Source organism: Dermacentor andersoni, chromosome 2, assembly GCF_023375885.2.
Source record: "Dermacentor andersoni chromosome 2, qqDerAnde1_hic_scaffold, whole genome shotgun sequence".
Lineage (NCBI taxonomy): Eukaryota > Metazoa > Arthropoda > Arachnida > Ixodida > Ixodidae > Dermacentor > Dermacentor andersoni.
The window spans coordinates 60,454,261-60,481,737 of record NC_092815.1 but is presented as its reverse complement, the minus strand read 5'-3'; the positions used below and the strand labels follow the sequence as shown (position 1 = coordinate 60,481,737).

Below are 27,477 nucleotides of genomic sequence, written 5' to 3'. Positions count from 1 at the left end.
CTAGTGTTGGACATATGTAGAAACATTCTGCGCATTGGTTCATTTTAATGCCATTGTTATCAAACAAGGCCAAATAAATAGAAGCAAAGAGTGACCTCGCATGCGCACGACATTAACCCACTCCATGCGTGCGTCAGATTTGGCAATAGTCTAATGCAATTAGGGTCAGTGCAGAACACTAACCAATAGATACGTGGCGTCCGGGGAGCGGCCTTCGTAGTATGACTAGGGGAGAAAGAGCCACTATTTGAGCCTTTAACTGCAAAACAACTAAATAGACGAGAGCATGGCACAAGCGCTTACGCACTATGAAAGTTCATTACGCGACACACTATATATAACAGATATATTAGTTCCTTACAGAAGCAAAGAAAGCGACAAATTTACTAAAACCACAATCAACCCAGCAAGATCTCGAGGCAACGTGCGATGGGCAGACATACCAATGCGCTCAACTTGCTATGCATTTGTTAGGCTTCATTCAGTATTGCACAGAGTTGTATGCAGCAGATGTTCACGCTTTCTATATTTACTGCAGTGTATTGCAAGCTAACCGTAAAATGGTTCTTCAGGCGAAAACGCCATTGTACTTCATGTTTTTTGTTCCTTTTCCTTCCTTTACCTCAGTTACCCTGGCGCCTGAAGAAACTACTCTGTATGAAGCCGCTCAGGGTGAGGACGCGAGGTTTCTTGCTGCAAATTTTAGAACTTTGTTTTGTGGACCTCCGCACTTATATATCCTTCCACATATGTTGAAGAAAAAGCACCGATTGATTGTGTTTTCCTTTGTACATCCTGCTTGTTTCCTTGCAATGTTCTTTTCTCTGTCACGAAACAGATTAGGTAATCATGTTAAGGGTTTCCGAGAGGCTTGAATGCACTCTTTATTGAGCTGGGGGGGAGGGGAGGGTAAATTTTATTTCAAGGTTATATAAAAGATATTGAAGGGACGACAAAAGGGAACACGACGGCCAGACGACAAAGACAAGAGGCAGGAAACACACAGGACAGCGCTGAACTCACAACTAACTCTATTAGGAGGCATACACAAACTTAAATGCTACAACCTAGACCCACGTGCTCCCCCATCGATGGCGTCATTATGAGTGCACAGGTAAAACTCAAAACCCTATAATTTAACGCTACACTATTGAGGCAGTGTAAAAATTCAAATTCACTGCCATGCAAAATTAATGAAGGCATGCTTACACAACGCGATTTTCTTCTTCCTGATAAAGTAGGCCTCAATAAGCTCCCTCGTAGTCTGGCTGCTATGCGCGGAAAGTATTGTGGTGTCTTCATAGATTGGAGTGCACCCGTGCTCAGAGCAATGCCGCGCGACATGTGAGTAGGCCTTACCCATTAGCGAGCGCCTACGCTCTTACAATCTAATGTTCGAACAGGCATCAACCTGTTTGGCCGATATAGACGTGACCGCAGTAAACAAGATGCCCCTAAGAGCCCCTCACAAGATGATCACACTTTGCGGTAAGATTGATAGGAAGTTTGCACAGGCTGCCTCCACTCATGTTGGGAAAGGCTGCACTGTTAAGCAGCACTGCTAATGGGAGTTGTTTACGAGCTTCCATTTTCCTGCGGTCACGTCTAAATCGGCCATCAAGTCGATTCCTGAACGTTAGATTGTCAGCGCATAGGCGCTCGCTAACCGGTAATGCCTACTCACATGTCGCACGGCTTTGCTCTGAGCATGCGTGTGCTCCCAATCTTTGAAGACACCACAATACTTTCCGCGCGTAGCAATCAGACTACGAGGGGGATTATTGAAACCTGCTATACACGAAAAAAAGGATCGCGTTGTGTAAGCATGCCTTCATTAAATTTGTATGACAGTGAATTTGAATTTTTAAACCGCCCCATGGTGTAGCATTAGATTACAGGGTTTTGCGTTTTGCCTGTACACTGATAATGACTCCATCGATGGGAGAGCACGTGGGAATAGGTTGTAGTGTTTACTTTTCTGTATGCCTTCTAAAATTAAAGTTAGTTGTGTGTCCAGCGCTGTCCTGTGTGTTTCCTGCCTTTTGTCTTTGTCATCTTGCACTGCCCCTTCAAAATGTGCAACCAGTACCAACTCGCCCAAATGTCGATTCTCTTATAGTGATATATAGAACACAATTTCGGTGCTTCCAACGAGAATGAAAGTTTGGTTTAACTGACGCAACTCCTTCGCACAGTACCGACGTCTCTGATGTGCGTCACGGGCAGGATGAAGACATCTCCTGCCTTGCCAGAGGACGGGCTCTGCGATTACATGATCTACAGTGCGGTCAGCGTCAGCACGAAAAGCAGCAAGAACCCGACCAACGTGACAGTCATCAAGCGTCCAGTAGGAAACGGTAAGGGCGATGACGTCACAGGCTGCGCAAGGCTGGAAGTTTTTCGATTCTATAGGGGGCACCAAATCACATTTTTGAAAAATGAATATTCCATAGAACCACTTCCGTTAAGCAAAACTGCCAATACCTACACGGAATAAGAGAGCATATGCTGAATCAATTTAACCTGCCTGCTTGTAGAAATGTTGTTTATGGAAACATATTACTCGAATTTATTGAGATCCTAATTTGAAAGTTTGTTTGGGCGATGTTACTGCTAAAATCATTTTTTTACCGGCGCTGAAGGAATTTTTATGAAACACGTGGATACTTATTGTTTTGAGTCATAAAATTATTGTGCATCCTTTTTGTTAATTTAAAGAATTTGTGCTCGCCGTATGTTGTGCTAATGCACAAAGAAAGAGTGCATTTCATAGACACGGCGCAACTGTTACCAAGTCCAACAACGTTTTCAGTTTGTATATGCAAAGTTTGACGAAAACTAATTAAGTAAAGAAAATTTACGGTGGCATGAAACAGCCAAGTAGTAGAAACTATATAAGCCTACAAAGGCACCAAGGACAACATAGGAGAAATTACTTGTACTTAGTAATTGAATTAAAAGAACGATAAAGTAATGGCAATGAAAGTGGATGAAGAAACAACTTGCTGCAGGTGGGGGAACGATCCCACGTTTTCGCATTACGCGTGCGATGCTCTAACCAATTGAGCTACCGCGGCGCCGTTTCTCCTTCCCCTTTCTCGGGTATTTATGTGTTACTGCTAGAACTAACGTTGGGAGCGTTAGCCAGCGCCACCACACACAAACCTTGGCGGCGGATATGGAACATCCTTTCTGCCGCAGGCGTCACGAGTGCGTGATTTTTCTGGGTGAAGGCAACTGGTCAATAATCCCACTCATGCTACCTGAAGGCACCAATGTTGCCGAATTCGAGACCCTCGTTATGTAATAAACGAGAAGAAAGGGGGCTAACCGAGGGGCCCGATTTTTATTATTACGATTAATAAAAATCGGGCCCCTCGGCCAACCGCCTTTCTTCTCGTTCTATTTATTTATTTATTTATTTATTTATTTATTTATTTATAAGCAAAACATCTTTATAACATGTTAATAAATCCGGCTTGCAAGCGTTCGTTCCTGATTATCCGTGCTTATCTGCGCCACTCTTTTCATACATTTGGTTCTATGCTCCCATTTCAGTGGTAACCTACAAAGAATTCAAGAAACGAGCCAAAGAAGCGAAGCGTACGAAGTTCGCCGTGTCCTTCGAAGGCGACTTCTTGGTTCACGGAGAGAAGTACGTGCACATGTACCCCAGGGAGATATTCGTGCCTTTCATTGACGGAAACATCAAGGGCTTCGGTGTGGCCTACCTCAACATGGACATTACAACCTACCTGAAGCACCATCAAAGCCGCATCGAGTACACCATCACTGTACGCGACCACCTTTTCTCAGGTTTCGCTAAAGTTATAACGTGGAGCTTGAAGAAAGAAAAAAAAGAAGGAGGGAGAGAGAAAGACAAATCCGGCTCTTTAACTATGCTGTGTCCTAGTCTTTTCTTTAGTGCACGTGAAGTCTTCCGCTGTAAGCATTGTTAAAGACGACCCAACAACTAGCCCAAACATTTTACATTGCTAAATCCGGCTCCTTCACCCGATGCGAGCATGAAGGGGGGGGGGGGGGGGGGGGGGGAGATAGTAAATTCAAGGCCTAATTGCATACACAAGGGAACACACAACTTACGGGAAAATAAGTTTCTGGAAGCGCGCACATTCGTGCTTTTCTATTGCACTGATCTGGCACGTGTTGAGCGTAATAGGCAAGCCGTGACTGCGCAATGCTTTAGAGGAAGTTGATCCGTCGACATAACGCTTTGTTTGTCCCAGTTTTAAGTTAAGGCCTTCAGTCAGAGTTTGTCGCGTGGAGTTAGCGAAACGGAAGCCAGCTGGCTGCAGTGCACAAAGAGCTCACAAGTGAATCGCTCGAGCGCCAACTTTTTAAACGAGGAAGTGCGGCGGCGACAGTGGCCGGTGGTCGTCGTCGAACCCGTCTACGCAAGCAAACGCTGGATTTCTAACGATATCAGTGCGGATGCTGCCTGACTTGTTGCCACAGCTCCAGGAAAGACTGTACGACAGTGGTAGATACGGAGTGATATCGTGATCATATTTCACAATAACATCGCGCATGCGGCGAAACAAAAGGAAAAACAATTCAGACGCGCGAGTTAATGGTATTGCAGCGTATAGCAGTGGCCAGAGTCCGCACTCCGTCTCCTGCTGCCATATCTGCACACCAACGCATGTCACATGCAACAAATCAGAACTGTGGCGTTCCTGCGAGTCTTATCCGAGCCTATGCGTTTTCTTCCGATGTCAATTTTTTTTAAAGAGAAAGCGCTTACCTTTTAATCTTTTTTTTTTTTTTTTTTTTGCCTACACCTCCAATGGGACATAAGCGATGAAACAGCGCTCGGACCACACTAATCGATTACTGTGAACCAAGTCAGGTCCTTAATCTTTCCGTGCATGGGAAGTCCTTCGCATATCACACGTAAGGAGATATAGCAGTGAAAAAGATGCTGGTGTCACCTATATATACTAGTGTATCATGAGTCGTCAAGTGACAACATTTTTACTCACAGCCGCGCCACCTAGGCGAGAGAAAACAAAAAGGGAATTGAATCCTGTATTTTTTTTCCTCTCTCTACGGCTTCCACAACATTTGCCGTCTACTCGCAGCGCATGGATGTCGTCGTGAAGAAGCTGGACAAGTCTGCCTACAGCTTCTTCATCATCGCTGCTCTCGCGCCCAAAGGAGAGGACAGGAGCACCTTTGCCAACCAACTTTACGACACCGTGTACGCCACCTCCTCTCTTCAGCGGCTTCTCGCCTTGCCAACTTTCCTTCTTTAACGGCATTTTCCTAGGGCGAAGGCATATAAATGCTTCACATGAGCACGAATTTCCAGGCATTTTGTACGCTGACAGTTTGGGAGCGCTGCAATCACGGCGCGCAAGCGGGTATGTCACTTGGTATTTTTTTTTAATATCTCGCGGGCATCCGCAGTAAGCTGAAAAACGCTTATACTTAATAGACAGTAAGTTAGAAACTGTCTAATCGGACGTTTTGCAAAGTGCTCTACAACCTTCTAATTGGAATTTTTCGCCTAACTTCATTGCTTCAGAAGTTGGTCAATTATTCTCGACTCATTATCTAATTAAGCAAAATACAAGAAATAGCATGACAAACTGCAGACAAAAGTGAGCGACATGCATTTGGTCGCGTCGTCTTAGAGTGCATGGCATATCTTAAACTATGGGTAAAGTTAGCTGAAACAAGCTGTATGCATAGATGCGTCGATTGAGAAAAACCGTAACTTCGCTGCTCGTCCTTATTCGCAGGGCGAACGGGCTGGGGAATTTTCTTTTTGTTGTTGTTGATGTTCCTTTCGGGCGTTTTTTTTTTTTTTTTTTTTTTTCATTTGCAACCTGTCGCCAGGAGCCTCACGTGCATGCTCGCGCTTGTGAACGCGGTTGGCGCGCAGCGAAGCGTGGACGGAACGCGCGGAGTGATAACTTATCCTGACCGAACTTCTTGCGCAGCTTCCACAGCGTTGACTGTTATCTATGAAACGGAGTACGGTAAAGTCAAGTGGCCAAGATCAACGGGACACCATACGTTGCTCCTCGTGCCCCAGTCTATTGCTTTTCGTTATCTGGGTAGCATTAACTGCACGTAAATTATGCATTTACGACAGTTGTCGCACCGTCATGTTTTGCCCCCTGTGATCCAGCTCTATGATGCTTTCTGGGGCAGAATACAGAATTGCCGTACGTGTTTACAGGCGAATGCTATATAAGTGTATATGAAGCATCCAAGAAACCATCATTTTTTTTTTGCACTTGTAGATATAAAGAAACAACCGCTGGCGTCTCTTAACGTTGCAGACACGAGTACCCAACAGTGTTTGTCAGCCATCTCACAAACACGAAGGCCAAGCCCTGCCGGGTGCTGCCTTCGAGCTTCTGGAAGTACGAGGACACCAACAACTCCTACATCGCCAGCATCGTAAGTCTATAGCGGCCGTCTATGGAAAACCTTGTGTTTCGCACAGGGAGTGCTTTTCACAGAACCAGTGTCCTCCATTAGGGCAAACGCTGTTTATCGCTACTTCTTTTGACAATGACTACACTCACAGTAACTACCTTCTTTGTCAAATTTCATATCTTCGAGATTAATATCTTTAGATAAAAACTTCAGCCATTTTTGAAGTGACAACAAAAGCTGAGTTTAGTGGCTACTAAGGGCGTTAACGTTAGGCACGGGTGGTTACCGCTGCAGTTATTAACTGTGGGACCTCTTTCTGTATAACATCTACTGCATATATGTACGACTAATGAAACAAACTTGTATATGAATCTGAAGGAAGGGGACATCTGTGTTATTCTGGCAGTAAGTGAAGAGTCATCAGCGCTTGAATGTTCCAAAATTGCCTGCCTCTTAAGAACTGACCCAGCGCAACGTTGCAGCCTCGGTGACCTGAAGAGAACGGGCTTATTCAGCACAACATGCCTGCAGAGGCCACATTCCATTTGGAGCTGGATGCAAAAGCTCTCGCCTACCTTGCTTTGAGTGCACGTTAAAAAAGAACATCAGGTGATCGAAATTAAAACGCTGAAACGCGCACATATACGGCGTCTCTCAGAGCCCTTGAGTTTGCCTGGGACGTTCAAAATCATTTTTCTTTATTTTAGAAAAATACAGCACGCCACTAACATAGCCAAGTGTTTAACGAAGGCTCGTCTGACGAGGAAACATACTGTAGTGCAAAAAACGTATACTCGCCTAGGATAAAATACAATTTTTAAAAAAGATAATAACGTGACGTTCCGGGCCCTGTACGTGTCCCTTGATCACAACGAAGATGCAGGCATGGACGCGCGACTATTTATGGGTGAAGTGGCACAGTGTGCGGCTGTGTTTTGCACCAATGATCGAACGTCGTTTGCCCTCTGCTACACATGGAACGTTCCTCAGCCATTGAATTTATTTCACCCCCCCCCCCTTTTTTTTTCTCGGCGTCATTAAGTGCTGACCTCACCGTGCTTGAAGCCTTGAAGCCAGCTATTTTCAACCAGCGAGATGGCGCAGGAAATCGCGCGCGCATTTCGATTAACAACTGCTCCTCTCCGTCTCCCTATTTCTCTCTCTTTCTATCTGATGCAGAAAGACGCCCTGCGCATGAAGCGCGTGATTAACCGGTACGACATTCACCACGTCGTGTCCTTCACGGCGGCAGTCTTCTCGTTCACCATCACCAAGAAGACGGCAAAGAACATCGATGGCTGGACCAACCTGCAGTGTGCGCGGTGCCAGGTTTTCTCGATGAACGACGTGAGTGAGCGCGAAGACAGTCACCGCTGGATGATCGGCTTTAGCTTTATCCTTTACTTTGCAAACAACTATTCTGCGTGACAATACGTTACGTTATCCCAGTATTTATTATCTTTTGCTGCTTACTTTCAAAGCACTCGTTCTGTGCCACATAACACGCTAGACGATCTCACGGTTTCACAGGAAATATTACACAAACATCAAGCGTAGCGCGATCCTGGTAATACGAAAGCACGAATCTTGGGAATTCACGTGCAGGCAAATTGCGAACTCTTCGTTAGGATCCGAGAGCCAGCTCCTTGCGGCGCATTCAGACGACGTATATACGTTGTTAAGAAATCTGCTATCCGAATGCCCTTCAGAACTTGGTGAGGTGAAACTATACAGGTTGTCAAATTACGACGACCAGAACAAAAATAGAATAGCTTTAGTGGTTCACGCTATAGAATATAGTCTTAATAAAGGCTGCGAGCAACAGTGTTACGGCCAACGTACACTCTGCATTCAGATTTAGAAGCTAAAATTAAATGACAGCTTCACTACCAGTGGCACAACGCTGCATTCTTGAGAACACGTGGCTAGAATAATGTGATGGTTTTTATACAAATGTAATCCATAATTGATCGCAAAATTTATTTACGCCTTCCCAGCAACAGTCGGTGCCTGCCTGACTTTCTGTCCACTTACTCGAGTAGTTAGGTACACGTTCTTATAACCTATAGCCCAGGAGCTTTACCTATAGCACCATTCGCGTCTATTGAGGCGCATATGGAACACCCATTAAACCGCCGCGGACACCACATAGTGAGTGATCACAGGCGCACGCACTTGACCAATAAACCCTTGTATTCTACCTGACATCAAAGGGTGCCAAAGTCAAAGCCCCCGCTACGTACAATAAGCAAGAAGATTAAGGGTAATCGTGGGGCTCGGTTCTCATAGTAACAATCGTATGAAGCGAACAGACATTGAAGCGAAGGAACACAAAAAGGAACTTACAGGTTCTTTTACTTACTTACAGGTGACGGCTAAATTAACGATAAGTTTTACGTTCTTAATAAAGAAAACGGGAAATGAAACTGCAAAAAGATGACCACTTCATGTATATATTATGCACCTCACGCATGACTTCAAAACGGCACGTAGAACGACCACACACTTCAAAGACTTCCGTCTGCGTCTTCTTGCGGATCGCCGTTGCCTGCTAGCGGAACGTGCATGTAGCCTGGTCTCAAACAGAAAGCTGGTGTGTCATTGCGCCGCTTATACACGTTCACTTAAAATTGCACTTCAGACATTCTTTCCGTTACAGGTTTGCAAAGGGGTCAACTTCACGGTAGGTACGAAGGGAAAGAAGGTCGGGATACACTACGACTACAGAGAAACCGACAGAACCTGGAGGACCTACGAAACCCAAGAATCCATATCAAGAAAGGTTGGCATTTTGCCTTCACATATATGCTTCTGCTGTTTGTTGCTGCTGCCTTCGCTGTTCTGGCGGCGATCGCTCTCGCAGCTGTCTGCCGGCAGAAAGATCAAAATTTAGCTGTAGCTTACGTTCACTATCGTGAAGCAGATAAGCGGCTGCGAATGAATCTCATTGCGCATTTTTGACAAAGCGAAGAGGCTCGGCCTAGTAGGCGGTAAACTACTAGTGGCTCAATTTGCGCAGGATTGACTCGGATTACGCGAATCGGAAGTAGTTATTTCTAGCCAAAGTTTTGTTCTAGCTTAGGTTTTTGAAATAAAACTCATATGTAACGATTATAGCATTCTGACTTTACCGGATCAGTAACAGTACTGAACTTTAGTATACCCTAGTTCATCGGAAGTTTTGCCCTTAATGAAACTTATCGGCACCCGAAATTTCACTCCATATAGCAACGTTCCTTGAAAGAGCAGTAATCTCTAGACATTTTCGCCGCAACACCACCAACAAGGCAAACAAAGCCTTTGCGTTATGACATGTGACGTCATAATTTGCCGGTCAGCGACAAGTAAGTATCGGTGCTTATGTCCATGCTCTAGTCATGGAATGCTTATGTAAATGTCCGTCCGCATGTATGACGTTGCGGCTCCAAGAAAACGTGCATGCAGCTTTGTTACCCAGGTAGCAATACAGACACTCTATTTTTATTATTTTATAGTAAAGCATTATTATCAATAATTTACTGCGCATCGTCCACATATTATGTAACCTGCGTTTAAGATGTTCCTACTCTAGTTTCAATTGTACCTCGATGATGCATGCGACTTGGGGTTTTTCTTTATCGCGTCGTATATACACAACGCGATAACTATAACTATAGTTATAACGGTGACCTCAACATATGAATGATTGATATGATCCTTCATTTGTCCCATTAAATTAGGGAATGGACCCCAGGCAAAAAAAAAAACTACAAAAAGGTATACCTTGAGGACATTTAAGGTCCGAAAAACAAATACAGGCACATAATACGCAGGGGCGGCACGCAGTTTAAGAAGTGCCAATTAAGAACTAGCGCGTGTGCTGCCTGGTTCTTGGTTTTTCTTTTCTCTCTCTCTCTTTTCTGCAAAACGACAGCTGCGAAGTGTAAGCGACGCATGATCAATCTGTGAGCCAATCCAAATTAAATTTGTGCATATACTTGCATTGCTTGCTTTCGATATTACCAAAAGTTCATTACTATGCGTCATTGTTGCTATACACGCGCATCCGGTCAATTGTTTCCTATGCCGTGCATGACGCCAGCACAGTAACCGTGCAAACGTCAGCCCCACAATTTAAATTCCGGGTCTTGTCACCCACAGCTGCAGCTGGCGTTTTCTCACATGAGAGCCCACGGGAACACGGGAACCGGAGTTGCCATGTTCGACATCGACGCCGACGAAGCGAGAAAGTGCGGTGCCACGTACCGGTACCGGAGGCTGAAACATCTCAAAGACGCCATGTTGAGGCTAAGGCAAATCAACGAGGACCAGAATAAACCAGCTGCCATCTGACTGCCGCTATGATCGAGCGCTGATTACGTAGTTCAGTGTAGCTTTTTCTAAGTGACAGCTGCGCCGAATTTGATGAGGTTGGTTGCACTTAAAAGAATAAGTAACTCTCTAGTGACTATTGGAAGCAGTTTCTTTGTTTATGTCAACTTTTTTTTTAAATAAAAATTGCACAATGTCGCAAATTTTCAGAAAACGAAACTAGAATGTTTGCAACTCTGACAACAGTGAAAAATTGCATCACAATTCTGAAACTTCCATCTAATGGCACAGCTAAAGTGCACAACATTGATGTACACCACTGAATGTGAGTACGAGGTTTTGCAAGACACTAATAGACATCGTAACAAATTCACGCAAGATATTAATATATCAAATTTGTCCGCTTTGAATTTTCTAACGGATGCAGTTTACAGAACTGCGATATCTGTTCTTGGTGCAGAGTTACGGATTTGTAAACTTCGCGCTTCTATGTTTTACAAAGTTGATTTTCAGCAATCTTAGTAAAAAAAAATGAGGCCCTAAATCAATGTTCCGCTTCCAGCAGTCACCATAGAATTTACCTTCTCTATCAATTGCAAAAAATGTAATTATTATCCGCCTGTTATCGCAGAAAAGCGTTTGTGCGTTTTACAGGTACTTGAATAGGCGGCATCGAAGTTGGCCCCGAGCTAAGCTTAAACCGTAACGACGGGCTCCTTGCATAACAATGGCTTTTCAATTTTTTGTTATAGGCCTTAGTGTGGAATGCGATCGCAGGCATGAGTTCTCTTGAATACTGTTTTGTGTCTTCAGCTTAAAAGCAAGTATTATCACCTAGCACCATGAAGTGAATAGTCTTATTTACATATATTTCATATAACATAATAATAATAATAAGAAGAAGAATACCTAACCTAGTACTGACTTTACACTTGACATAGTCTTGTAACCATATCTAGAACACTTATACAAGCCGACGACGTCACCAGATCTCTATATTTTATGTCTGTTTTAGGATTAACTACACTATGTCCTTACTTTGTTACCTTAATTTCACTACGTTTCAGCCTGCCAGCTCAAGATCGTCATAGGCGAAATACATCTATGATTGCTATCAGTGTCAGCAGGGTAGTCAAATCCCCCTTTCCCTGTCTATATTATTCTCTATCCTTACGATACAAGCTCCTACGCAGTACCTGTGCCTTTCTTTAAATATAGCCACTTTTCGGAATGCGGCAGCACCATTTCGATGGTGACATTGGGACGAAAAGCCTCAACTTCTGTACTACTTTAAATGCAGTCATACCTTATTAAGGCGGCTGGTTCCGTTTTATCTCTCCAAAATATTTTCACATATTTCTTTTCAAGCGCAGAATACAAATCGACAAATACATGTTCATGCGTGCAACGCAACAATAATAGCAGTCTTCGCGACATTTCACACGAGCCGGCGCATTCCGCACTGCAACACGCACTGTCTACGGGTTCAGAAATCCTTCTTCCCTGAATATATTCCTCAATTCAGACCGTTCGCCCTCGGTAAGCGGTAAAAGGGGCGACCTAACCGGCCCTCCGTAGAACCCAAACCATTCCATGGACGTCTTCACTCCCGCAATGCCGAACCGCTTTGTCACGGCGGTGTTGGGCGCAATCAGTCGGTGCTGCAAGTTACGCGCCTCCGTCCCGTCTCCCCTTTCGTGCAACTCCTGCAGGCGGCAGACCTCGGCGCCGAGTGTGTTGGCCAGAGCGCACACGCCGCCGACAGCGCCGACTTGTAGTGACGGCAGCAGGAAGCCAGCGGAGCCGGCCAACACTTGAAAGCCGCACTGTCTCGTTTTGTGCACTATGTAGCCGATTTTGGCGATCTCTCCTCCGCTGTCTTTCATGCCGATCACGTTCGGGTGAGCCGACAAACGTATCGCCACGTCGGCAGGCAGGTCGACGCCCGTGTTGCCGGGCACACTGTAGAGAATTACGGGCACCGGACTCTCGTCGGCCACCCAGGCGAAGTGCTTCTCGAGGGCCTCGGCTGTCATGCGTCCTTTGTAGAAACAGGGCGTAACGACAAGCACGGCGGACGCGCCAGCCTTCGCGGAATGCGCCGCAAATTCGACTGTGGCCTGCGTAGACTCCTGACCCGCGCCCACGATGAGGAGCTTGTCGTCGGGCAGCGAAGATTTCACTCGGCGGACGATCTCGAGTCGCTCGTCGACCGTGAGGAGTACACACTCGCCAGTGGAACCGTGCACGACAAGACCGCGAAACGGCAGTGAAGACCAGCGCTTCAAGTTCTGCTCGAGCTTCTCGTATGACACGCGACCCGACCTGGCATCGAAGGGAGTCGTAATTGGCGGGTAAATGCCAGAGATGTCGAGACACTTTCCTTGAGACGCTCGCCGCAGCGCGTTGATACAAAACCCGTCAAGCGATCGAACAAAACACAGATGCACAGAGCGTGAAAATTTTGCGAGCATGGTGCTGCACCAGGCTGCACGGTGAGCACCTATTACACCACTAAACTCTTGTGCGCGCAGTGAGAAACTTGCCGAGTAGCGGACACGACTTGTGGCTTCTCCGGCTATCAGTAGTGCCGCTGTAGTCAGGGCCCCATGTACCCCCGCTTCACGACTTGGATACTAGAGATAGCGTCCGAGAGGAGGCGCGGAAGTAGGAATGGATTCCTTGCTCGGCTCCTCCCCTCCTGTAATAAATATCAGTGTAATTTGGCACCGTGTGGCGTAAAATGGTGCCAGATAAGCCTATCTTTTGACGCACGCTTCTTTGTGAACTTATTTCCCGTCGACGTATGCCGCGACTCCGTGAAAGTATAGGCCACTAGGCGACTCGTGATGCTGGACTGTGTAGTCGGTTTTGTGTAGCAATAAATGTGCGGCACGACAGAACAAGCAGCGCAAGTGTGAGCAAGAAAATCGCGCTTGGCCAGAAATAATTTTTTGACCAGCTGGAAGTCCTTGGCGTGTTTGGCGTCTTTGGCGTCCCCTTTCTTATGGAAAGGGGACGCCAAAGACGCCAAACACGCCAAAGACTTGAAAAATTATAGACCGATCAGCTTACTGTCCGTTGCCTACAAAGTATTTACTAAGGTAATCGCAAATAGAATCAGGAACACCTTAGACTTCTGTCAACCAAAGGACCAGGCAGGATTCCGTAAAGGCTACTCAACAATAGACCATATTCACACTATCAATCAAGTGATAGAGAAATGTGCAGAATATAACCAACCCTTATATATAGCTTTCATTGATTACGAGAAAGCGTTTGATTCAGTCGAAACCTCAGCAGTCATGGAGGCATTACGGAATCAGGGTGTAGATGAGCCATATGTAAAAATACTGGAAGATATCTATAGCGGCTCCACAGCCACCGTAGTCCTCCACAAAGAAAGCAACAAAATCCCTATAAAGAAAGGCGTCAGACAGGGAGATACGATATCTCCAATGCTATTCACAGCATGTTTACAGGAGGTATTCAGAGGCCTGGAGTGGGAAGAATTGGGGATAAAAGTTGATGGAGAATGCCTTAGCAACTTGCGATTCGCTGATGATATTGCCTTGCTTAGTAACTCAGGAGACCAATTGCAATGCATGCTCACTGACCTGGAGAGACAAAGCAGAAGGGTGGGTCTGAAAATTAATCTGCAGAAAACTAAAGTACTGTTTAACAGTCTCGGAAGAGAACAGCAGTTTACGATAGGTAGCGAAACACTGGAAGTGGTAAGGGAATACATCTACTTAGGGCAGGTAGTGACCACGGATCCGGATCATGAGACTGAAATAACCAGAAGAATAAGAATGGGTTGGGGTGCGTTTGGCAGGCATTCTCAAATCATGAACAGTAGGTTGCCACTATCCCTCAAAAGGAAAGTGTACAACAGCTGTGTGTTACCAGTACTCACATATGGGGCAGAAACCTGGAGGCTTACGAAAAGGGTTCTGCTGAAATTGAGAACGACGCAACGAGCTATGGAAAGAAGAATGATGGGTGTAACGTTAAGGGATAAGAAAAGAGCAGATTGGGTGAGGCAACAAACGCGGGTAAACGACATCTTAGTTGAAATCAAGAAAAAGAAATGGGCATGGGCCGGACGTGTAATGAGGAGGGAAGATAACCGATGGTCACTAAGAGCTACGGACTGGATTCCAAGAGAAGGGAAGCGTAGCAGGGGGCGGCAGAAAGTTAGGTGGGCAGATGACATTAAGACGTTTGCAGGGACAACATGGCCACAATTAGTACATGACCGGGGCAGTTGGAGAAGTATGGGAGAGGCCTTTGCCCTGCAGTGGGCGTAACTAGGCTGATGATGATGATGATGATGATGATGATGAAGTCCTTGAGCCCAAAGTTCGCGGTAATGTGGCGTTTTTGCATTCGTCCCATCGGAACGCGGCGGCAGTGGTTGCGAATTAAGTCGGGACCTCTTGCTCAGCAGAAATCTTCGAAAATTGTTGCCCAGAAGCGACTCGCACAAAGACAATACAATTCAGCAATGAAACGGAACAAATGCATACTACCAATTGAAGCACTGCACACTAAACATATACAAGCACGAAGGAAATGGAACATGCATGAAAGGGAGAAAATTTATTGAAGGCACAAAGAAAAAAAAATTTTCTTGACTAACCACTCTCGGTTTGTATCAGCTAACGACTCGTTATCATCTCCATGTGCCGTAACGTATGGTGTTCCCCAAGGTTCTGTTTTGGGTCCTTTACTCTTTCTGATTTATATTAATGACCTTCCGATTGGAATTAACTCTTCCCTTAACCTTTTTGCTGATGACTGTGTTCTTTTTCGTGCAATAAATGACCCTAGCGATAGTTGCGCCCTTCAGTATGATCTTGACAACGTATTGGTGTGAGTGATGGTGTATGGTTCTCAACCCGTCTAAGTGTAAAGTTATGTCCATCTCACGCCAATCTAATCCGTCCAAAACGTTCGATTACAAGATTAACGGAGTTTCACTAGAGAGTGTCCCATCTTATAAATATATTAATGTTAACATTACTAACAACTTATCCTAGCGCATGCACATCGAATATGTCACTAAAAATGCGAACCGCGCCCTTCGCTACATGTGCAGAAGCTTCCCTCAGGCTCCATTCCATCTGAAGTTACTTTTGTAGCAAACACTAATATGGCCTAAGCTAGAATATGCATCATTAATGTGGAACCCCGTACAACTCGCTTCAATAGCGGCTATAGAATCTGTTCAGAATCGCTCAGCTCGCTTCATCCTTTCGAATTATTCTCGCGCAGCTAGTGTTTCTTTAATGAAACCTTAAACTTGGTTTAACTAATCTTGCAGTTCGTAGAAAAATTGCACGCCTTAGTCTTTTCCAGAGCATCTTCTTTCATAGCCAGACAATAAAACAGGAATTTTTTCTTCAATGCCATCATATATATATATATATATATATATATATATATATATATATATATATATATATATATATATATAATCACGTGTTGATCATCCGCCTAAAGTTGCCATCCCTAGCTGCAAAACGAATGTGCTTTTTTAATATTTTTCTTACCCAAGACTAGCGCAGACCTTCCGCCTCTTATTGCCTGCATTGAAGACACGCCGTCCTTCAAGACAGCCATCATCAAACATATCATTGAACATGCATCTGCATTATGATTTTTGCTTGTACTTTTTTTTCCACCCACCCTCTCTGTAACGCCCCTGTTGGCCCCGAGGGTATTGTAATAAATGAATAAATAAATAAATAAATAAATAAATAAATAAATAAATCCAATCAATTGGGAAGCCTTTAGATTGTTGTCGGGCAGATTTTGGTCATGTTTTATAAGGGTATCTCCATTGCTTTACCTATATATACATCACCATTGCAATTTCCTTTATCACATTTCTATTTCCTGTTTGGGTCTACATCGGGTGTAGAGTTTCAGATGGTAATTTCTACCTGTACGTGCCGTTCGGTTGCTACCACTGATCCCTACTTTACAATCCCTGATTACTATGCGAGTTCTACTGTCTTTGCGGAAGCCCTTGCAATATGTTCCGTCAACGTCAAGCCAGCTACATCAAGCATAAATTCCGCTTAGGAAAGCTCCATAAACTGTGGGCCACAGCAGTGGGAGTGGCACAATGAAAAACTGCATCGGAAAAGTGATTTCAAGAGCAAAATACGTGCGTGAACGTTCGAATTAGCAGCTCTCGCTCTAGCGACCGCACGAAGACGAAACACCTGTGCTGCATTCTTTAGTAGTCTTTCTGCGGTCTTGTAGCTAGCACTGTTTCTAGGGGAGTGAATTTTTAATGACATTGAACCCAGACAAAAAAATAAGAATAAAAAGCAGAATATCGAATCGAATACCAGAAAACTTCACACAATGTTTAATGCTTTATAAGTATTGTGCAAGAAAACTAGCTTCCGCATACGCTCAGGAGTCAACTATTATTGCGTAATAAGAATGTTGCTACCTTAGTACCTTTGAACTAAGATGTGCAGTTCGCAGCCCTACCCAAGCGGCTGGCATCAGATGATTTTGTAGCAAAGGCCGTGACGCTGTCTAGCGAGTGCCTGTGGTAGTTACGAAAATTCGCCGTGGTTGATATATACTCAACGGCCCCAAGCCGTCGCAGAAAGCTTGCCATTCGTCGGCTGGCTCATCGGTGATCGGTCCCGATATCACGCGTACCGATAGTGCTGACGGTCGTTAAGCGCCGTTCGGCTCTGTGGAAGACCAGCCGGAAACTACCGCGAGCGCGCGTGCAAAGTTCGTCGCCGTCCGTTTTTGTGCCTGTGCAGCCTACTTCGTTTGGACAGAAATCTCCGAACTACGTGTTCGAACACGTGAATCTGACGTTCGTAAACGCGCGTATCCGATACGATCTACGTGCTTTCTAGCATCTTCGCACACGCTTTCGCCTTTTCCATACGCGCGGATTTTGTCGCCGTTATCTATGTCCGCGTCGCATATAGGAATTGTTTCCATCGGTCGTCACCGACCATGGCGTAATCGTGTTGCTTCCAAAAAAAAAAAAAAAAAAAAAAAATAACACCCGCAGCAAAGTAAAATACAGTTGGTTACTGCAATATTAGCCGTACGTGTTTGTGTGGTTGAGCTCGGCGCCACCAGGTGGCTGCACCATGCAGGCCGTGCCTTCCGTTCAATATATATATATATATATATATATATATATATATAATGGAAGAACCATGACAGCTATTGACATCACCGATGGAAGTATTCCCAGTTTTCCTTTGCACCTGTTCATGCGTGTGCGAGCTCTATTGCAATCCCTGCAGTTTCATATTGTTTATATTTTATATACATCCTCAGGATCTCGAAGCAAACAGCTTCGAGACTAATGAAAAAAAAAGATATAACAAAAAGCTCTGCTAAAATGTCTTGGACTGAGGGCACCATATGCCTAGGCTCTAGGCCTTGCTGCAGTGGAGGGGCTTGAATAAATTTGGCCACCTAGTATTTTTTTGTACGCACTACAATACCAGTACAATGGCTCAATAAGGCAGTGGTTTGGGGAAATGGTGCTACATATCAGTGCAGAAGAGAGGGATGGACAAAAACAAGCACTTGTGTTTGCTCCGCCAAATTTGCTACACTGATACAGTAGAACCTCGTTAATACGACCCCGCTGCGTGCGATTTCCCGGCATCAACGATGGCGACCGAGAACATAAAAAAATTACCCAATACAATTACCCTTTTTCCGGCTCATACGTTCCCGAAATACACGATAATTCGGCACGAACGTTCAGTACATCGCCAAACTGCGATCGTATGATAACCTTTCCTGCCGCTTGATCACATGCAAACAAGGAGCGCGAAGCGCCCGCGATCGACAAACGTAGCCGCCTTCCGCAGCAGCTTCCCCGCAATACTAGAGAGGTTTAGCTTGTCCGGTATTCGGGTAAACGCAGGCGGACGGGGCGGAGGCGTAAATGGGAGCGTCCTGCACGGTGCAGCCACCTGGTGGCGCCGAGCTCAACCATACAAACACGGCTAATATTGCAGTAACCAAGTGTATTTTACTTTGCTGCGGGTGTAAATTTTTGGCAGCAACACGATTACGCCAGTGCCAAAAATTTACACCAGCAGCCAAGTAGAATACACTTTATTAAGGCAATATTAGCTGTGTTTGCTCTGTTTGAGCTCTGCGCCACCAGCTAGCTGCACCGTGCAGGTCGCTCCCGTTTACGCCTCCGTCCAACGCCTCATCCGCCTGCATTTACCCGAAAACCGGACAAGCTAATTTGGGCTCGCCCGTCTCACGCGAGAACGCAGGCGCGCACCATTCCTATTCCAGTACCAGCAAATCTCCTCCCGGGTCGTCGCACGCCGCATTCAGAACTATGGCTGCCAACACTATTGCGATTAGCATATTTACCTACGTTTCACAGCGCGTGGGGCTGAGTGCCGATTCGAGCATACTGCTGCGTACTGCACGCTTTTAATTAATAAGCGATAACGCGAACGCACCGCCGTTCCGTGCTGCAGGCGGCTCGAAGCGAGTCACGTTTCGCTGTGGCGGCACCGTAGGCCGGCGTCACCCACCAGCTCGATTTCGTTTCGGTTTCCCGTCGCGACACAATAGAAAAACGGCAACGTGCGTCTCGGGTCGCCCAAGCCCCACCAGCTCGACGCGAGTCGCCGTCTCTTGCCGCAACGATTCGCGCCCAGTGGGCACGTCAAAACATCCCGCCAAATTGCCTCGCTCGAAGAACCTGCTGACCCAGGCCGAATTCGATGAGCGCAAGCGTAAGCTTGCCAAAGCGGAAAAAGCACAACGCGCGTCTCGTGCTGCGACGATTAGCGCAACACTTCACATGGTGTACTGTCAACTTCGGTTGAGTCTGCCGAATTTTTTTTGTCACTTCAGATCGTACGTTTCCTCGGTTAGTACATTTTATCTCGTTTTTTTTTATAAGAATGTATGTGCGAAGTTGCACTGTATATGGGCAAAAAAAGAGTACAATGACATTTTCTCACCCTATTTCCAGTGTATTGTGGCTGCTGTGGTAGGAAATTGAACCAGCAACATTATGATCAGCACTAGAATGTGCATGGACTGCTGCTTGCATTTTAGCATAGCTTGTGAATGGTGCAGTTTGCATGAATGGTGCAGAAGTTTGCAGGGACAACATGGCCACAATTAGCACATGACCGGGGTAGTTGGAGAAGTATGGGAGAGGCCTTTGCCCTGCACTGGGCGCAGCCAGGCTGATGATGATGATGTGAATGGTGTAGAGCATAAAAAAACTTCGGACGACATTAAAATTGTGACCTGTGTGTATAAACGCAAGCATTTGATGGCATTACACATTGCACAGGATGACAATAAAGATGCTGGTATGCATAACATAGTCTCAAAAAAAATTTAACTGCTCCATGAAAGGTTCGCTTCACGTAGACTACAATGGTGTTAGTGCACATGCATAACTTTTTTTTAAATTTCGGTATAGCATACGTGAATAGGACACCTGAGCATGTGGCAGTCACCTTGAAATGATTGCATTGCTTGTAAAAGTTGGGTTCCATAGCTTTCTTACAGTACTCAAAGGCAAGCAGGATGCAGTAACAATGATATGACAGTAGGCATGTACATAAGATGCAAGTACATGACTGCAGCAAACATAGGTGGTGCCAATGTATAAAATCATGTTGCAGCAATAGTGTGTGCCTCAGAGGAGCACTGCAAAATATTGTCCTTTTTTCAATATGTCAAATCACAAGGAGACACATGGACACGTACTGCATTGACATACACCGACCAGTTTGCCAATGAGACATGAGTGCTGTATGCCGTAGGAAACACGCACGATTCCTGGTCCTTCTGAGCAGAGCAAGCTTGGCTGTAGATTGAATAAGTGTAGCCATGAGAAGATTTGAACCATTTAATTTTATAGGAAAGGATAGCTACACTGTTAAAGTAGCCCTGAACCACCCCTCGGGCTTGGTGAAATAGCATAGTCCACGGGAAGCATATGCTGCTGCGAATATCTTGGCCAAGTTTTGCTGTCATACCCGGTGCATGGAGCTCGCAAGCGGATCACGGAGTCACCTTTCTCTCAAACACTTTTTTCAACAGAAGGACCCGTCCTCACTCTCTTCTATATGCACTATTTCATCATCGGACGCACTATTTTGTTATTCCCTTAGACGGCTGCTATTGGCCAATAACTGACATCAAGCTGCGGTTGGCTACATGGCGTAGATACCGCAGCCACTGCAGGGTGCCGCCACGAGTCCACTGGCTAAGTGCAGTGCGGCTCGCTAAGGACAACCACGTTTGGCTTATGTTTAGCGTGTCGTAGGCACCAAAGGAGGGAGTTGTAGCATCTACGTTAACATCCAAAATGAAATTTGAACTGCGCGCCACGGTGACATTTGCAAGGCAGAGCATTATAGGCACGCCCCACTGTACCGTAGCCTTCGCAGTGCAAGGCATTGAAGAAGGAACGGGAGCACAGCGGAAGCCGTATTTGACTGCCAGTAACTCCACTTCTGCTGAATACACATATAAGTACAGCCGATTTTCACTTCGTATGCCTTTCTCCACATCGATAAAAAGTGGTTCAGGCCTCCTTTAAGCACCTAGTTCCTGTCTTGCATACAGGCCCTAAAGTCAGCTGCATTAAATCAACACTGTCTGTTTGGATGTGTCATTGTCCCGTACAAGTATTTATTTCTGCCTTCTACACACTGCTCACTGTTCCCATTGCCATTTCTACATGCCCTTCTGCACTCCAGCAGAATGTTAACAGAATGGCAATTCATTGGCTCAACAGAACGCTTGTAAGCAAAAAAATATTTTTCGTCCCCGAGTGGGCCTAGCCAGGTGACGTGGAGCTTGCTTACATCTATAGTGGACCGAATAAAGTTGTTTCTCTCTCTCTCTCTCTCTCCCACAGAAAAAAAGCAAATTAAATAACATTTACACACAATAAGGAACATTATTCAGGTGAAGGAAAAGAAACAGCCCATCTCGTTTCCAGTATTGTTTATTAATAGGTATTAACAAAACTAAAAAAATGTGCTCAGCATCAGTACACATTGCAAGTACTATACCTTATCTGTGACCTTATTTCCACCATCAGAAATAACACATCCAGACTTCAACATCAAAGATAGCAGCAATAAGCAGCCACGGTGTCCTACTTGGGTTTTGAATGCCAGTAATGAAACAAGCACTTGCATTACATGGGCCATTTCCTTGTTTCCCTCTTTGCATTTGCTTTGAGTGAGATACTATCTCCAACAACCTCAGACCAGCTTTAACATTCCGTCTTTGGAATGGGTATTGAAGAAAACAGCACCGATAGACAGCTGTTCTGTCTGTTGTCATGTGCTACTGAAATCAAAAGTTTACGGGGTGTGGGATCTTGCCAAGAGCTGCACATTTCTGCAGCCTAGGTGCGCAGGATGGGAAGTGTTTTACCAAGCTACAGGTACAAAATGCATGGAAATTTAGGTTTTGCACAGAACCCACACCAGTTAAAACTTTTGGACACAGCATTACATTAAGGTAATATTAATGTAACAACAGCCAAGAATGCTTCTAGTTTTAAAAGGAAAACATTAATGGCAATGCAAGACTAGATACTTTTTGCACATACAAATGCGAGAAAAATAATGTAGAAAAGAACAAAAAAAAAACTAACAATATGCTTTAGCAGTAGTATACAGAGCCATGAAAATTAAGTATCAAGCAGTAAATCAAATGCGTGAAAGTACAAATAATGAAGCAAGTAGATTGAACAGGAATCATCTCAACTTGCACTGGCCAGGACAATCCCAGGAAAACCACACCAGCTTGTCACAACACAGTACAAACAAGATCATGCAGAAAACTGTGGCCAATAGGACGTGACAAGATGATACACAAAATAAGCTACTTTAAAAAATCCTAATATAAATATGAACTCAAATGTAAATAGATATGTATACGTTTCATATCACATGGGAGAAAATGATAAAAACCTAAGCACACGCTAATCTCTCTAGCAAGCATACATTTACCACTCTTATAGAAAAAAAAGAGCAGGGCGCAACACAGAGCTCTGATGACATTGCAGGGATGTGAACATTATCCAAGTTCATGAGAGACACTAGCCAAAGTACAAGATGAACCAAGCAAAAAAGTCACCCAAGTTCACACATTTTGATTCATGACAAGAGTTAACTGTTGCAAATCTTGCAATATCCAACTAACATGGGAGCAGCTACCTTGAAGTAAAAATTAGGCGAATGTTACGAAAATGTTCAGAAACTGAACACCCAAGTTGTGCGCAGAGTGCATTTAATCAAAGTGCACTGTAATGTGATCAGATTTGATAAACAAAACATGACATACATAAGGGTGTGAGATTGATGACAAGCTAGCAGAGCTTAAGAACGCTCCAATGAATGACATGCTGCCAAGTTGGCCATTGCGCCACCAAACACGACTGTGGGGCTTCTTTTACAAGCTAGCACCAGGTGAAAGAAAAGGTTGTGCATGCTTAAAAACAAGCTGAATGCAAAGAATTAATGCCACTCTGGCAGTGAACTGCCAACCCCATTTCCATCAACACACTAGCACTGGTTTGTTCCAAACAGCGCAGAAGTGATGTGCATAATATGGCGAGGCGCCAACAAACTTTCATTCAAAGAGGCGCCATTTACATGCTGGACTATAACCGCTAGCACATGGCAACTAGACCATTGCAATTGCTGTGACATCACAATTATTTGTAGATGTAAATCTTGCAGTATATAGTGGCATTCAACAAACTTAACAACTCCTTGCAAAGCATGACTCAAGGTAGGTGGTAAAATAACATACGCTGTGACTTGGAGCTGGCGATGCATTGGTAACGTGCAGCAAACAACCAAAATAAGTGTCATTCTGACTGAAACTGAAACGAAAACAAGCAGCCACTTCAAGCGCTAATCAGTACTCGAGCGAAAACATGGAAGTTAAGGACAAAGCAGGCAAACAGCAATCATATCATTATAAAAGAGCAGCAGAGCTGCTTTAGAAGCAAGAAAAAAAAAAGGAAGCTTTTACTCAAGAAGCACTCAAGTATGCAGGATGAAGAAGACTCAAGAATGATTACTTTTAAAACTGTAAATACTCTGCAAGGTGCAGTGATGCCAGTGAGTGGTACTGATAAGAGATCAGTATATTTATGCAATAAGGGTAGACAAACATACACAACAACATCACACATTTGATTTCTGTGTTCATTTGAGATCTTGGTGCCTAGTGTGAGAGTTTGTATTTTTCAAAATATACCTTGCACTGTTCATTATAAGAAAAAAATTCACGGACAACTGCATGGTTAAATGTGAACAATGTAGTCATCTACCTCCACAATGGAGCATAAAATGAATAAATGAAAGTGGCATCAGTCATGCTATATGTAGTAGTATACTTTAATATCAACAAGCTACTGGAATATGTTGGCAACTTTAACTATGTACAGATAGTGCACTGAAGTACACTATAAGAGAGAGGCATAAAAAGACTGCACTTTGTTGCATGGGTGCAAAGTCATTACATTAATTAAGTTTGTGGTCAAAATTCATACAGCACACACTATTTCGTTCATATTCAATAGGTCTGTTGGACAGAAAGAAAAGGATATATAAATGTACAAAATATATAAGCACGTTACCAGACTAGGCTGAACTAGAAAAAGTAAGGTTGAAAGTTCTAAATATTCCCTGTGTTCTAAAAACAAAAACTTCATGTTTGCATTTGATATTACTCGAGAGACCAAAGGATCAAACTTTGCAATGTCAACAAGGTTAAGCCTTAAGTTTTGATATTGCAACTGCAACTTGATTAAGCACCTACTGAAAGGACTTGGGACCAGTAACCAGTTTTAATGCAGTTTCTATTTATCACAATGGTCTCCCATAAAGCTAATAAATAGACAATGATTAGGTAAGTACCAGTGGTTGGACTGATAACAGATTAGCGAGTACATGTGAAAAGACTAAAAATGTGGTCATATCCACAGCATAACCAGTCATCCCCCGATTCTGACTGACAGTGTTACAGTTTACAGTGTCTTTGCATGCTCAGCATTTTCATGACATCTTACGTTATGAGCCACCATATATAGAAGCCAAGGCGCAGTACAAATTCATCATCATTGATCCCAAACAGAGAATAAAACTGCAGGAAAAATGAATGCTAAAACAATTGCTGCAGAGGCTGGAAAACCACAGCCCTGCCGAAATGACTCTACTGCTGTCAAAACATTGCACAAGACAGCAGCAGCTTTAGTCAAATTAAAGTACAGAGGAATAAATTCACAGCCTCGTTACTTCATCACGATCTAAGCCATCTGCTCTGGGTGGCACCGAATTAGCACTGGCTGAAGTGGACGTGGGAGGCAGGGGTGGAACGGAGAGAGGAATTTTCTCCTCATGATCCGAGAGGTGCGAAGGTGAAAGACGTGACTCGACACTACCGGCTTCGGAGAAATCCGTGCTTTCCGACAGGCCTGTGCAGCGCGAGAAATCGGTGCTGCAACGCGATTCGAGCCCATCCCAGGACCCCTTAGGCGTAGGGACCGTGCTGGCTGGAAGACTACGCGATGCCTGCCGGCGAGCAGCAGCCGAAGAGGCCTTGGGGAGCGTCGCAAACTGCTTCTGCTGTGAGACGGGTGATGCATGCGTCGTAGAAGTTGCTGAACTTGCTCTGCAAGAGCCGTAGTGAAATGTATGGCATCACCATTGCATCCATGTAGAGTGATGAAAAATTTCTGGGGAATTTTGAAGCCATGAAACAATGAAAAAGAAAGAACAGGTTTTTTTCTCGAAAATATTCAAAACACTGGAAAAATATCCTAACATTTTTTTTTACTATATGGAAGTAATAATGACAGCAGACGAGGGTATATACAAAGAGGTGTTTACAAATGTTTTTGCAAGATATAGATATCTTATGGCATAATGAGAGCAGAATTCCGGGCAAGCTGGTAATACATTACTCAAATGATATTGCGCAACATTCTTACGTTCGCCCTTTGGGCCATCTTTTTCAAGTTATGGGATATCCCGTGCATGTAAGGTATAACACTTACTTTAGGGCGTATGTCGGGAGGGGCATTGGCAACTGACTTCTGCGTGCTGGAACGCGCTTCTCTTAAAATGCGTTCCGCGACAGACAATAGCACCACCCTAGGATATCCAGCCAAGGACAAACGTCGAGTTTGCTTTTCAAAGCTTACGTCCACTTGTTTATTGAAAATGTCTGAAAAATCGGCCGTCTGGAAAATCGATCGTTGACTGTATTAACGAGGTTTTACTGTAGTTTCAACTTTTTTTCTGTTCTTATGAATCCCCAATGAACAAGGTTTAACAGTAGTGCTGTGCAAGGAATATGGAAAGGCATGAACAGCAGAGATGTTATCAACAACTGGGCTGCTGCAACCACAGTAAATTGGGGAAGATGAATCAGCACAGAATGCACATGGTCATAAGTCATAATAAATTAAGCATATCCAGGGTAAAGCACAGAAATTTTGTTGAAGCTATTCGCAAAACGGGACAACGTGGAACACTTGTTTTCAAACTTCAGCCTAGATAGACCCCATGTAGTATGCTCAAGGCTATCAGGGACCCTCATGAATAAAACAGTGCAGGGAAAAATAAACACCAAGCTAGAGCCATAACCTAGTGATTGCAATGGATTTCATACTATTACATGGAGCTCATGATAAACGAGAACGTTAAAAACACATGCCAAGAAATTTCAAAGGTCGAAATGCATCACCCTAGCTTGGCTTGACACTTGCCTCTAGAACCCCTACAAGCAAGAAGTCAGCGACACCATTGTGCTTACCCTTCCGTAGTAGCGGGTGCCAGCTGATTGAAACTGCGGTCAGAGCGCATGGAAGAGATCTTGAAGCTGTGTCTGTTCCACATAGATGAAGACAAAATGCGGGTGGCTGATGTAAGAGCATCGTCTTCATGCTGCCAAGATGAATGAGGTGCGGGTTGACCACTGGAGTCTCTTGGCTGCTGCGTGCCATTGCAAGTCGCAACTGCCGGCACATGAATGCCCCTCTCACGCCAGCTGTCCACCAGCTGCTGCTCTTTTTCGCAGAGTCCTTTCAGCTCTGCGAGTTTATCCTGGAGGACTCTCTGCAAAATGTGCAAGGACACTTAGCAATAATCACATCATCACAATGAACGTCCACATTCATTTTTACTGGCATTGTTGCTAGAAGGAAGCAAGCGGCTCACACAGGGCTGCCTATTATAACAATGGAGGTAAAGCCTGTTTCACATGCTGCGACTGGAGTGAGAAAAAAATCAGTGCAGTGGTACGCATTGCAATGCGATTTTCAACGTGCTCATTTCACGCAACTGCGATTTCAACAATGCAGCTGATGCGACACCCAGGGTTGCTTGCTGAGAGGTTTTGTGCCACGTGCCCCATAATTTTTCATATGCAATGAAGGAGACATGCGTGTTATGATATTATCAGCCTATCTTCAAGAAGAGCAACTAATATGCATGTCTTGTAATTTAAAAATACTTTGAAGTTTAAATTTGCTTTGGACAGTGCAACAGCGGTTCCTGAAGTTCAGTGCGAGGAGACATGGTGCCAGTTCACAGCTGGTTGTTCAGTGCTGTGTGTTGCCTCGCATACCTTCTATGCCCCCATGTCACTCTGCCTGTGCTACAACAAATTACAAGATGACCTATCAACAAACCCATATAGCTACCCTCGTTGCATATG

At 44.5% G+C, this 27,477-nt stretch overlaps 3 protein-coding genes across 5 annotated transcripts in view; 1 reads left to right on the top strand and 2 right to left on the bottom strand.

The window, feature by feature from the left end:
* The window catches only part of LOC126542223 (uncharacterized), a 90,584-nt gene that overhangs the window by 36,737 nt on the left and 26,370 nt on the right, over positions 1-27,477 (bottom strand). For 2 of the 3 annotated variants that reach the window (XM_055077085.2, XM_055077083.2), the window contains exon 5: positions 26,575-26,876. In XM_055077085.2, coding sequence (XP_054933060.1) covers positions 26,575-26,876 — 302 coding nt within the window. Of the gene's footprint in view, positions 1-21,718; positions 25,429-26,574; positions 26,877-27,477 lie in introns of those variants that run through there. The other variant, XM_050189181.3, reaches the window with a different exon arrangement.
* On the top strand, positions 2,155-11,015 carry LOC126542172 (uncharacterized). The gene is made up of 7 exons (XM_050189113.3): positions 2,155-2,357; positions 3,559-3,794; positions 5,103-5,221; positions 6,312-6,432; positions 7,591-7,758; positions 9,071-9,193; positions 10,552-11,015. Exons 1-7 carry the CDS (start codon positions 2,210-2,212, stop codon positions 10,741-10,743), a joined length of 1,107 nt encoding a protein of 368 aa, XP_050045070.2. The 5' UTR covers positions 2,155-2,209; the 3' UTR covers positions 10,744-11,015.
* On the bottom strand, positions 11,573-13,656 carry LOC126542222 (4-hydroxy-2-oxoglutarate aldolase, mitochondrial-like). The gene has a single exon (XM_050189180.3). The coding sequence runs from the start codon at positions 13,194-13,196 to the stop codon at positions 12,201-12,203; it is 996 nt and encodes a 331-aa protein (XP_050045137.1). The 5' UTR covers positions 13,197-13,656; the 3' UTR covers positions 11,573-12,200.

Excerpts from the sequence above, each read along its gene's own strand:
- LOC126542172 (XM_050189113.3), top strand. The coding sequence starts at position 2,210 with ATGTGCGTCACGGGCAGGATGAAGACATCTCCTGCCTTGCCAGAGGAC. Across the intron at positions 6,433-7,590 it reads ACTCCTACATCGCCAGCATC|AAAGACGCCCTGCGCATGAA; the intron begins GTAAGTCTATAG and ends TATCTGATGCAG. Across the intron at positions 9,194-10,551 it reads AAGAATCCATATCAAGAAAG|CTGCAGCTGGCGTTTTCTCA; the intron begins GTTGGCATTTTG and ends TGTCACCCACAG.
- LOC126542222 (XM_050189180.3), bottom strand. The coding sequence starts at position 13,196 with ATGCTCGCAAAATTTTCACGCTCTGTGCATCTGTGTTTTGTTCGATCG.